Source organism: Leucoraja erinacea, chromosome 17 (assembly GCF_028641065.1).
Source record: "Leucoraja erinacea ecotype New England chromosome 17, Leri_hhj_1, whole genome shotgun sequence".
NCBI lineage: Eukaryota > Metazoa > Chordata > Chondrichthyes > Rajiformes > Rajidae > Leucoraja > Leucoraja erinaceus.
Window position 1 is genome coordinate 42,972,444 of NC_073393.1, and position 13,521 is coordinate 42,985,964.

The following is a 13,521-nucleotide window of genomic DNA, read 5'->3' on the forward strand; positions in this document are numbered from 1 at the left end:
TATCTTAAAGCCATTTCCTCTAGTATTTCATTTTTCCATCGTGGGGAAAAAAGCTCTGACTGTCTATCCTATCTATGCCTCTCATCATTTTATATATTTCTATCACATCTCTCCGCTCCTTTGATGTTCCAGATAAATTAATCTAAGTGTCCATCGGCTCCCTGCAGCTCATACCCCCTAATCCAGGCATAAACCCTCATCTGCATCCTTTCCAAAGCCTACACACCCTTCCTATAATGGTGTGTCCAGAACTGCACGTAAGAATCCAAACATGGGCTGACCATGGAGGACTTGGATTGAAGCCATTTTGGGTCATTACGTTTCTTCAGACCCGACCCAAAATGAAACCTATCCATATTCTCCACAGATGCTGCCTGATCCATTGAGTCACTCCAGCACTTTTTTTTTGTAAACCAGCATCTGTAGTTCATTGTGTCTCCAGATGGCACTCAATCAGTTTAGTTCAACTGAAGAAATTATTGCTCAATATTTTCCAGATTACTTTAATGATTTTGAAATAGCATCAATATATTTTGTTTTATTTATTGGGGACATCATGCATTATATTGTGAATTTATTTAATGGAAATGATGCAACTCATTTAGTTAAGTTTAGTTTATTATCGGCATGTGTACCGAGGTACAGTGAAAGGCATTTTTGTTGCATGCGATCCAGTCAGTGAAGAGCCTACACATGATTACTATCAAGCCGTCCACAGCGTACAGATACAGGATAAAGGGAATAATGTTTAGTGCAAGGTAAAGTCCAGTAAAGTCTGATTAAAGATAGTCTGAAGTTCTCCCATGAGGTAGATGGTAGGTCAGGACCCCTCTCTACTCAGTGATAGGGTGGTTCATTTGCCTGAAAACAGCTGGGGAGAAACTGTCCCTGAATCTGGAGGTGTGCGTTTTCACACTTCTGTACCTCTTGCCCGATGGGAGAGGGGGGAAAAGGGAGTGAGACTCATCCTTGATTATGCTGGCAAACCAAATGAAAAATTGAAAGGAAGTCAAAGACTGCATTAAATATTTTTGGAAAAAGAGCTATTAGTATATTGCTAACGTTGCGCTTATATGAGATAACCTCAATTTATCAAATTCTTGGCGTTTTAAAACATCTTAATCTATTACTGCTGTTCATGGTTAATGTGTAATTTATATATTTTTCTTTGGATCTTATTGGTAGCAACAACTTCAGAATTACATGCCTTTTCACCAGGATAAATGGCTATGTGAATCGGTGATTACCCAAGTGAACACAGTATTGTGCCCTGTAGCCCATATGCTAAACATCTTGCTGATGCACCTTTTCAAGTCATTCATGAGCTGGTTAGCAGCACTTTCTGATCAGACTAACGCAACCATTAAACATTTATAATTCCCCTGATTTTTAAACATGGCTGGGATTCTAGCAGACTAAAACATCAGAATGAAAATTCATCTTTAAGCAAAGACTTTACCTTTCTCTGTGAAATCCAAAGACAATCACCATTTTGGATGGGAAACTTTACAACAGTTATTGCAAAAACCTTTAAAAATGGCAAAAACATTTGCAAATGTTGTCTTTTCTCAAAACTTCTATTATAGGAATATTATTTGCTCCCAAATGCTAAAAATGACATAAAATAGCATTGTTCATGCATTTAGTTTGTTTGATAGAATAGCATTGTGCTCCAATGAATTCTGAGTAGGCAAGGCCAGAAGATAAAACAGCATCTACGAGCCACAGAGAAAATATATGATTAGACAGTCTTTGTGACTAAATAAAGGGTTAAATAATTAAAATTCTTCATCCTAAGAATACCCAGGAAAGGTAGCGAAACAACCAATACAGATTGATTAATGAATCATTTCTGAAGAATTTGAGGGATTGGGTGAATAAGTCGAGTTGAGATGAACAGAAAAACAATCTGTTTCAAGGGGCGAATGATTTGTGCATTACATTCTGTTCCACGGTGTGTGGGGCCTTATTACTGCACACTGTGCCAATTAACCCTGACTTAATTTCTCCCCTCATCCACCATCGATTGTCCCCAGCATCTTGATAACCCCCTCCCTATTTTCGCCCCTTCCTCTGATCTCTGCCATTCCCTGTCTCTCTCCCCAGTCCTTCCTTGGAGAGAGTTCTCTCACTTTCTACCAGGCAATGTGAAACATGATGGCAACCAATAATTTTGGAAAACCACCAATGTTGAAAGTGTGTATCTCCTTTAAGTGTATGAAGTCCATGATAACGTTTTCTCAAAGTAATGATGCCTCAGTTTCTAATTTTTTTTTAGTATCACCCAATTTGGCATCAGAGCAGAACACCGCACCCTAAATGGGCAAAATCCATTTTCTTGGTTAATATATTTTTGGAAATGGGCAATTATGGGTTAACGCTGCCATACACATGGGAATTTCATTCAAAAAGATTATTAACGGCAAAAAGTCAAAACTGGACAGCGTAACACTAAATAATCTAGAAACAAGGAACTATAGATGCTGGTTTTTCAAAAAAAGACACTGTGCTGGAATAACTCAGCGGGTCAGGCAGCATATCTGAAGAACATGGATAGGTAACGTTTCAGGTCGGGATCCATCTTCAGACTGAAAACCTACACCATTTTGCAAGTGAGAATCGCTCATATGGTTCACAAAGTTTTATTACTGATTTGTTGTTTGCTTATATGTGTGTCAAAATGATATAAAGCATTTACAAAACAAGCATTGCCATCTTAACGTAGCTAAATTGAAATCTCTATACAAATCTGTGCCAATTTTTTGAAGGACTATGGGGCTTTGTATCAATGTTGGTTTACATTTAAAATTGCTTGATTTTAAAAGAAGAAACGTTGATGTGTGAGACTAGAGCATGAGTATTATATGGATTGAATAATAGATCACAACCTGTGATGTTTGCAGATGCAACAGAAAATTAAATCAAATAACTTTCAAAAAGGTTTTCCAGATTAAAGAATCATTGCATGCAGAACACATCTTTCACAAATTGTGTCCCATTACTTTTGTGCAAAGTTTTTACTTTTGTTATTTTGGCTCTAAATGTTTGTTGATTTAAGTAAATTGCACGTAATTACAAACAGGAAGACATCGTAAAAATGCAAGTAGCACAAGGACCACTTGTAAACGACGGGCACATTCTATTTTGTTTTATCTTTTTAGTTCACCTTTGCAGTCATGGGGTGGTATATTTACCTGCATCAATTTTACCACAAGTTTTCTAGGCTTTGTTTCACTGGTAAGTGCTTCTGTGTGCGATTGTAAGATGCTAGCCCTGTATTTATGCTGAGAAATGCTATCAGTGTGAAATGAAGTGGCCACCCAGCTTGAAGAATAGAATTCTTATGCAGGGACAACTTAAAATGGCTCTGGCGTTGCTAATATTATAGTTTCTTGTGATAAAACGTATTTGCATGGGGAAGTGCATTTGGAAAATGTTGACAAGATTTGTAAGCTTGCCAGATTGTTATTTTTTATTAGTAAATTTGTTGAAATATCAATTTCACATCACACTTACAAGTCACTGATAAGATATTCCCGATGGTGATAATTAGGATTCATTAATAAAATAGTTGTTAGAGAAGCCTTTTAAAATGGGGCAAATTATCTAAGGGAATCATATTTGTATTGTTCTTTTTGCCGTGGATTTAAAATAACTACCAAATTAACATAATAGGCTTAAGCAAGCAAGATTTGGATCGAAAAAATTATGCATTTTACTTATTTGTGAAGTATATAAAAATTCTGCCATGCCTAGTTTAGTAGGTAGACAAAAATGCTGGAGAAACTCAGCGGGTGAGGGGGCATCTATGGAGCGAAGGAAATAGGCAACGTTTCGGGTCGAGACCCTTCTTCAGACTGATGTGAGGGTGGGGGGGGGGGGGGGGGGGAAGAAGAAGGGAAGAGGCGGAGACAGTGGGCTGAGGGAGAGCTGAGAAGGGGAGGAGAAAGCAGGGACTACCTGAAATTAGAGAAGTCAATGTTCATACTGCTGGGGTGCAAACTGCCCAAGCGAAATATGAAATGCTGCGCCTCACTGGCAATTTAGTAGGATTGTATGTCCATACAAATAAAAGTCCTTTTTGATAATGAATTTCATCTAAATCCTTATTTGCTTATTAGTTATCTCAAAATATTTAGTTGGCACATATGAACCAAGGGCCATGCAAAGGCATGCATCTTAAATATCAAGAGACTATGAAAAAATAACATTTTATTTAGTTCCTTGTGAGTGTTAGCTTTAAATTTGGAAGGGTTCAAAACAAAAATGAGCACATAAACAGTGCCGGCACTTCAGTGAAGACGTGCTGTATTTTTGAAGTTGTTGCTTGTGGGTGCCATGTTAGGCAGGCCTTTGTTTACATTGCTGCACATAAGAAACTTCACGGGACCATTTGGGAAGGATTATGGGAATATTTCTGCTTTCCTGGCCACCATTTATCTTCCAAATAATATAAATTAGTCCGTAAATGATCTTATTGTTATATATGTGCTAATGGCTGTTGTGTTTGCATGCTTTACACCAGTCAACACATTACATAAGCATTTCAGGATCTTCACAATACTTTACAAGTGGTAGTCAAGGGGAAGTCCTTTCTTGTTCTAATTACTTGTTCCCCTCATTGTGTTCGCAGCTGAAATTTTAATTGCAGTCAATTGTAAAATTTGTTAATTTCTGTGTTTAACACGGAACTGCAGATGCTGGAAAATCGAAAGTACACAAAAAAGCTGGAGAAACTCAGCGGGTACAGCAGCATCTATCGAGCGAAGGAAATAGGCAACGTTTCGGGCCAAAACCCTTCCTCAGAGAAAGGGTTTTGGCCCGAAACCTTGCCTATTTCCTTCGCTCCATAGATGCTGCTGCACCCGCTGAGTTTCTCCTGTTAATCTGTGACAGTTTCAGCCATTAAAATTGGTTGCTTGTGGACAGATGACTGATACTGTGTGGAGATGAAGGCATGGAGATGCAGCTGGATTTCTCTTAACAAGATAGTTTTATCATCTCTATCATGTCTAGGCTTAAGCTATTGACAAGATTTAGGAACTATTGTTGTTTGAGCAATTAATTACAATGCTCATGTCTTTGTAAATTATTATTATTAAGTTCAAAATAATACCTAATTGTTAATAATTTATAAATCCTTAATGTGGACTGATGTCAATATTTGATAACTAGTTGGGGAGATGGTACTATTTATTGGAATTAAGTAATTTTAATTGGATTGATACCCATTAAAGATGCATATTTATAGCAATTTCCTTTTATGTTAGACTACCAACATTAAATTCCATAATTATCAAATCTCTATCTCAAAGTCAGATCTTCTTAATTCCACAGCTTGCCTGCTATTTACAAGTGTTTTTTTTGTTAATCTTTTCAACATTTCATGTCAGTTACAGCTTTGGAAGCAGTCCCATATTGAAGGACCATGAAAAGCAATTGAGAAAATATATCTGTTAAAAATCAGATGCAAAAGGCACAAATTCTTGAACTCAGAATTAACTCCTTAAGTGCTGAATTGTTTTTATGTGACTTTCAAGATGTGTACATTTTCATGTCAGGAAAATTATTTCCATTAAAATTTTAAATATTGAATATTACAAAATAGAATTATAGAAAAGGTTTCATTTGAATCATGAACATTTCTTCTTTCACATCCTTGGAAAGAACTAAACAGCCATTTGCAGGTTCTGATTTTTGTTGTGGTGCAGTAATACTACTGTTAATCAAAAAATGAATACATCCTCTCTCACCTTTCAAGGTCAGGAGTCTTCTTTTCTAAAAAAAAAGAACTGATTAAAAAATATAAAATAATTGTAAAGGCTTGTAATAGAACCTAATGAGTTGATTAATGTGGTATAATTACTGTCTTCAGCTCATTTTAATCAAAATATTATGAATGTATCCACAACAATAAACAATAGAACATTATAGTTTTGAAAATTGACTTGAGTAGACCAACAAAAAATACAGTAAACTACAGCATCTTGAGTACATTCAGAGTAAATCCTCGTGGATAACCAAATGGTCTTTTCATTTCTTGATGCCAAAACTAAGATAATGTTACCTTTTGTCTAGGTTGTCTACAGTTCTTCTCTTCAAACAATGCATATTAAATCATTGAAGTGATGGGGAAGCATATTTTACCATTCTGTCATGCCACAGAGCTATTTTATTTATGCCATTAACTTTGACTAAAATCCAGTATTGATATCTAGGAAAGGCAAAATGTGAAGAACTTGACCACGTTCTCAGACTTTTTCATATTGAAGTACATCAGTTTTCTTTTACACAGTTCATTGACAAATAGGCATTCAAATAAAAAAGTGGATAAACAAAATGGCGACACCAATGTTTAGCAAAATCACCATAGCAACCAGAATGGGATTGGAGCCCTAAAAGAAAAAAGAAACAAGATTTACAAGTCATTAATATTATGTGTCCACAGCAAATCTCACAAATACATACCTGACATATTTGCCCTTTTGTTTTTAAAGGAAATGTATCTATATTATTATTTACAGATGTTAATTATTATGAATCATAATCTCCTAAATAGTTCATCTTCATCTGTTATCCCATAATTAAGTTAACATTTCCAAAAGATGGAGTTTGTCTGTACACATAGACTTGAGCCCAACATTCTGGTCATAATAGTCACCATTTAAACAAAAGTATTTACATGAAAACAAAGCAAAGGACAGTTGAAATTAATGTCAAATGTTTTCATATAATTCATAATATCTTACATAATTAAAATGATTTAATAATATTTTGTGTTTCAAGTCTCCTGGCCATGTGATCCTATCCCTGGATCATTCATTGTGAAGAAATCACGACTTAAAAATTGTGAAGAAAACCTGCCCAATTTGCTGGAAGAAACTTCACTCTGCCTTCCTTATCAAGAAGTGTCTTGAAAGCATACTTGGGTTGGTGAGTGCTTACCAAAATTATGGCAAAAATGGCAAAAGTGTCTACAATACCGGGAATTATGATGTTATGTTTTAAGTGAAAAATATGAAGTGCCTCTTAGCCAACTAACATTTTGAAATTCTATCCAAAACATCAATGTGTTGTGTCGTGGACTTTCTGTGTTTGTGCTTTTCTTTTTTTTAATTCAATTCAATTTTATTTTTAATATGTTTTATTATTTATTAATTATTTATTTTTATGATACTGCCTGGAAGGAAAATTCATTTTGTTGTCTCTAATTGAGACGATGACAATAAATTTGAATACAATACACAATACAATACAATCCTGGATCATTACGCATATATAATGCATTTCGTTGTCTCTGTACTGTACACTGACAATGACAATTAAAATTGAATCTGAATCTGATTACAATTTTTCACTTTGTGATTTGTCGCTTCAGTGTACAACAGCAAATAATTGTTTTAAGTTATTAAGGTTTAGTCTGTGTTCACATATAACAAGACAACCTTCAAACATCAACTAATAAGGACAAGTAGCATATGTGGCTCATAAATGTTAGGTGAAGGTGGTCTCGAAGTATAGAAAGTCAAAGCAGATTCCCTGGATATATGCTGATAGACACATGTTGTAGAATCAAGTGGCAGAATCTGCGGAGAATTCAAATATCAAAATTCTTTGGTTCAGCAAAGACCAGAAACACAAGTGCATCAACTGTGCCTTGTCTACAAGGACAGATACCTTATTTAATGTTATCTCCTTTCTGCAATCTATGAGGCACACAGGGACTGCTGGAATACACTTTGCATGACCGGATAGGTGCAGGTCCTACAACAGTCAAATACCCTGGCATTATGCTGGATAGACAACTGATCCTTGATAAACACACATTACTTCAACCACCACCAACATAAGGTAACCTGTAGCAACTTATTAAAGTTTCTTCACTACATTTCCCAGTACCATGTCCTCCAGTGCCCAGTGAAGGACAGCAGGACTAGGCTGCTGCCAATTGTAAGTTCCAAATTACTTTATAATGACTTGAAATATATTAAATATATTACCAATTCTTTATCATAGCTGAATGAAAATCCCGGAAATCCCTGCAGAATAGTTCTGTGGGAATAATTTCTACAACCTGATTCTAATGCTTCCAGGAGGTGGCTCACTCCCACTCTATCAAATGTAATTACAATGGCCTTGAGAAATAAAAATACGCTCATTTGCACCTTGTACGATTTCATAACGCCTCTGATAGCTACTCGTAGAACCATTTACTGTATCAGAAACCCATCAACTCTCTCAAGATTCTGCCACATACCCATACAATTTACAACGGCTGTAACCTACTGGTCAGCAGTTGTTTGGGATATGGGGATCCCATAAAATGGCAGGGAGAATGAATAAAGCCAACACAGACGGGACAGGGGATTTACACCATGAAAACACAAGTTATTTAGTTAGCTTAAAACCCAATGGTATGAACATTGAATTCTCCATTTTTAGGTAACGTACCACCACAATTCCACTCATTCCCTCCCCCAACTCTCCTTCCTGTTGCCCACCTGGTCATGCACTTGTTTCTCCTCTCCCCACCCCTCCCACCTACATTCCTTTCTCTAGTTTCACTGTTCGTATGTCACATCTCTAGTCTTTCCATCCTTGGCTTTTGATGAACCATCTACTATATGCTCCCTGTATCCACCTATCCTGCCCGCCCTCTCATCAGTCTGAAGAAAGATCCTGGGCCAAAACATCACCTATCCATGTTTTCCAGAGCTGCTGCCTGACCCTCTCGGTTACTCCAGCACTTTGTATCTTTTTTTTTAAACCATCATCTGCAATTCCTTGTTTCTACATTTTGTGCTTTGTCTAACTCAATTTCTATATGTGTATCTTTAAGCGTTATGAAGGAATGTAAAGCACGTTTTCCATGAATTATTTTATGACTACCTAAGTGGATTGATGCACCATGTGTGTAGGAAGGAACTGAACATGCTGGTTTACACCAAAGATAGACAAAAATTGCTGGATGTAACTCAGCGGGAGAGGCAGCATCTGGCTGTCCCACTGAGTTACTCCAGCATGTTGTGTCTATTTTCCATGCACCATGTTGTACATTGTAAAGCCTATGATGTTATTTGACTCGAGGTAGCAAACTAAGAATCTCTCTTCAGGGGGAAAAAAAATGAAGAAATATTTCCTTGTCTTTTTCAACATTTAGTGCGTTTCCACGAAGGCCCAGAAACGGCCATTGTCAAACCTTGTAGGATGATGGGAGAGAAAGAATTTAAAACTGAAAGGAAAACTAATTTAATGAGAGGATAAGGAATGTTTAATGCTTTCTGCATGATGGATTAATATGCCATTGTAGAAGAATATTAATGTCTACATGAGAAATTAACAATAATAAGCAAGGTTTATCATGCATTATATTTTAGATGATGATAAATGTTTCAATTTAATATTTCTGAGCATAGGAATCTTCAAATAACACTATCTGTAGTGTAACGAGCCTTTGTTTCCCTCCCTTGACCTGACATATATGAAATCTTATCTGACCAAAATGTGAATTCTGCTTTTAATCAAATCTTGCATTTTACAATGACAACAAAACAGTTATGCATATCATGCTCCACTGCAGTGGAGATTAAAAGATGTTTGCTTTATGCAGGCACAATCCAAAGATAATTTATAATGTCCTACAGGAACTTAGATTAAGCACATAATGCCAAGTACTGAATCTGAGCCTGGATTACATGGGCCACTTTCATCAGCCTTTGAACATACTATGAAAACGTATATACTCTTGAAAAATGATTTTGTAATTAGTGTGTATTAATATTTTCTATACAAAGTAGTGTTATTTAGTTGCAGGTAGCACCGTTCATTTCTGGTACTTCAAATGAAATCCAGTGAGCCTTTAAGGTATAAGCTGTTGCTAGGTAACTACCCAGAAAGCCAATGACATGCCTGTATTTCATGGCTCAGCAGATTGGAGGTTGTTGTGCTTCTGAAAATGAACTACATTGGGGCGGAAAAAACCTTGCAATATATTGATGCTTGGATATGAATTGACTTAATAATTAGATATGCCTCCTTGATTCCTTGGTGCTTAACATGAATAAATGATGTATTCATTACAGGATGTGAACAGCTGATTACTATAAATTGATTACACCTATCAATTTCATAAAAATATGTTCCCAGCACTGTAATATTATTTTTCTTATCAGGCATATTTCATTACTTACTCTGCACAATAGCAGTAGCAGTACACCATCAGAATTAGATTTAGTTAGCTGATGCAATTTGTTATATTGTACTTTATTCCATGTTTTATCCTCACACTTCCACTCAAGCAAAATTCATAACTCTCTCTACAGGTGGACCTCTCAATTGCATTGGTCAAATGTTCTTTTTATATAAGAGATATAGTGTGGAAACAGGCCCTTCGGCTCACCGAGTCCACGCCGACCAGCGATCCTAGCACTATCCTACACACTAGGGACAATTTACACTTTTACCGAAGCGAATTAATTTATAAACCTGCATGTCTTTGGAATGTGGAAGAAAACTGGAGCAATCGGAGAAAACCCATGTGATCACAGGGAGAACGTACAAACTGTGTGCAGACAGCACCCGTAGTCAGGGTTGAACCAGGGTCTCTGCTGCTGTAAGGCAGCAACTCTACTGCTGCGCCACCGTACTGCCCTATGGATAAGAAACTCCAGTCCATTGTGTTTTGATTGGAGGTATAGGCATTGATTTGACATAGTTGTGTTAAGTGTATGCAATAAAATTCACGGCCTGAATTACATCTCCCAGTTTTTATTTCTGTTGAAGATGGAACTGATTGTAGAATTCTTATTGCCAAAATGTTTTACCTGCCTTCTCATGGGTATTAAAAGCCTACAGTTATGGAATCTTATGCAATCCTCCAACAACAGGGACGTACACTTCTTTATTGCAGTAAAGACAATCTTTATACCTTGAGTGGGATGAAATATATAGGACGTGTGCCAAAGCCAAAGGCTGCTGGTCTGTTTTAGCCTATGCCTGTTGCAATAGGTTTTAAGGTCGAATTAATACATTCAATAAGGGCCATGAAGAGTCGTTAAATAATCCTGGTATATATACAACTGATGTGGATCTGGGTATCTCAATGATACAAAACTTTGCAACATAGTAAAGTGAACATACTGTAGAACAAGTGAACAAGATATTATCAAACTTTGCAAGGCCTTGGAATGAAATGGGTGACCTCCTGGCAGTGTAATCTAACTGGTACTACTTTGATGTGCATGCACGGTGGCTCGGCAATAGAGCGACTGCCTTACAGCGCCAGAGACCCAGGTTCAATCCTGACTACGGGTGCTGTCTGTACAGAGTTTGTACGTTCTCCCCGTGACCTGCGTGGGTTTTCTCAGAGATCTTCTGTGTCCTCTCACACTCCAAAGACGTACAGGTTTGTAGGTTAATTTGCTTGGTATAAACGTAAATTGGCCCTAGTGCGTGTAGGGTAGTGTTAATGTGCGGGGATCGATCACTGGTTGGTGAGGACTCAGTGGGCCAAAGGGCATGTTTTGGTTCTGTCTCTCTAAACTAAACTAATTTGGGGAGCTTTTTTCTAAATTCCAGAAGATGGCACAGCAAGTTGATAAAGCAATTAAGAAAACATACTTGCCTTGAATACGGGAACGATATTAATGGCAAAACTTTTCAAATCACCGGCTAGGTTTTAACTGCAAAATTATGCAAAATAATTAGACAGGCTATGTAGAGAGGTCAGCTGGAAAGCTTCCAGAGATTAGAGAGTTCAATTTTATGATTGGAAAAGATGGGAATGTTCTCCCAGAGAAGAGAAAGTTAAAGGGAGGCTAAAGGAAAATATTCACAATTTGGAGGGGCTTTGATTAACCACCTGGGGGGAGCTGTTTCAGCTGATGGCGGCAAGTCATTAGAAATCATAGATTGAATGTACTTGGTTGGAAGGATTCATAAACTGAAAACAATTACTAAATATTAGAGAAATCAAAATAAATTCTTTGCAGCCAGAGGGTTGTTAAAAATCTGGAACGTTCTTCTAAAAAGGGTGAAGAAATAGACTCAATAGGAAATTTTAAAAGGTCACTGATTAAGTGCTTGACCAATTGACACAATTGCAATGGTACAACTGGGAGGGTGAATGGATGAATGTATGAATGAATGAATGATTGAATGAATGAATGAATGCATGATGAATGCATGATGAATGCATGAATGAATGAATGAAAGAATGAATGAATGAATGATTGAACGAATGAATGATTGATTGAATGATTGAATGAATGTATGATTGAATGAATGATTGAAAGAATGAATGAATGACACGAGTCACAATGAAATTCTTTGTTTTGCATACCCAAGGTAATTGAGAGGTGAGATGAAGACAGGTGGAGTGTAATGATGAACAATTAGAGGATGTCATCCACTATGGTGCACACAAGGGAAAGGTGAAGTGTTTATTACATGGCGAGAGACTGGCTAGATGTGTTTCTGTACATAAATCATTTAAAACCAACATGCCCAAGGTATGCAAAGAGTCGCCACATAAATGACACTAAATAGAACAGCTGACTTTAACAGCTTGCACAGGTATGTGGGAGCAATGAGCTTATTCAAGGACTCTATGAATATGTATTGATCAAGTTTCTTATCCTCTGCTGATTAGGTTTTTGGAAGAAAGCAGAGTAAGATTCTTAGGAAAGGAAAAGTGACTTGCATATAAAACAAATTGGACATATTACAACATAAATTGCCATGGCAGTATTCTTGTTATGTTAATAAAATATATTTTGTCTGTATGTTACAACTACATTCCAACTTGTCTCACTGGTAAACCATTTACTGGGATTACATGTCCTTCTGTGATCAGTTCATTTTCTTATTTGAGCTATTTGAAAGTTTAGTTTAGTTTATAGATACAGCACGGAAACAGGCCCTTCGGCTCACTGAGTCCGCGCCGACCAGCAATCCCCGTACACTAACACTATCCTATACACACTAGAGAGAGTATTTACCAAAACCAATTAACCTACAAACCTGAAGGTAGACAAAAATGCTGGAGAAACTCAGCAGGTGAGGCAGCATCTATGAAGCAAAGGAAATAAGCAACGTTTCAGGCCTGCTCATCCTCACCCGCTGAGTTTCTCCAGCAATTTTGTCTACCTTCGATTTTCCAGCATCTGCAGTTCCTTCTTAAACCGACAAACCTGTACGTTTTTGTAGTGTGGTTGGAAAACGGAGCATCTGGAGAAAACCCACACGGTCCTGGGGAGAACTCCATATAGACAAGCACCTGTAGTCGGGATCAAAACCGGGTCTCTGGCGCTGTACGGCAGCAACTCTGCCGCTGCGCCACCGTGCCGCCGTAATGTTGGTAGATGTTTGTAAAGTGTACATGAAAAATGAAGCAAAGACTCAACATACAGTTGCGCGTAAATCCCACTGAATAGCAAAATGGTGGTGAGAAGCTGTTTGTCTTCCAGCTGTCCCTGTGTTTCTGTATTCAATTAATTGTTTACTTAATTAATTATGGTTGAG

The 13,521-nt window shown here is 37.1% G+C and overlaps 1 protein-coding gene across 1 annotated transcript in view; it reads right to left on the reverse strand.

Annotated features, from left to right (window-relative positions):
* Positions 1-5,834: 5,834 nt before the first annotated feature.
* jph3b (junctophilin 3b) overlaps positions 5,835-13,521 on the reverse strand; it is a 163,932-nt gene continuing 156,245 nt past the window's right edge. Inside the window, exon 5 of the mRNA XM_055649061.1 lies at positions 5,835-6,395. Coding sequence (XP_055505036.1) covers positions 6,315-6,395 — 81 coding nt within the window. The 3' untranslated portion in view covers positions 5,835-6,314. The remainder of the gene's footprint in view (positions 6,396-13,521) is intronic.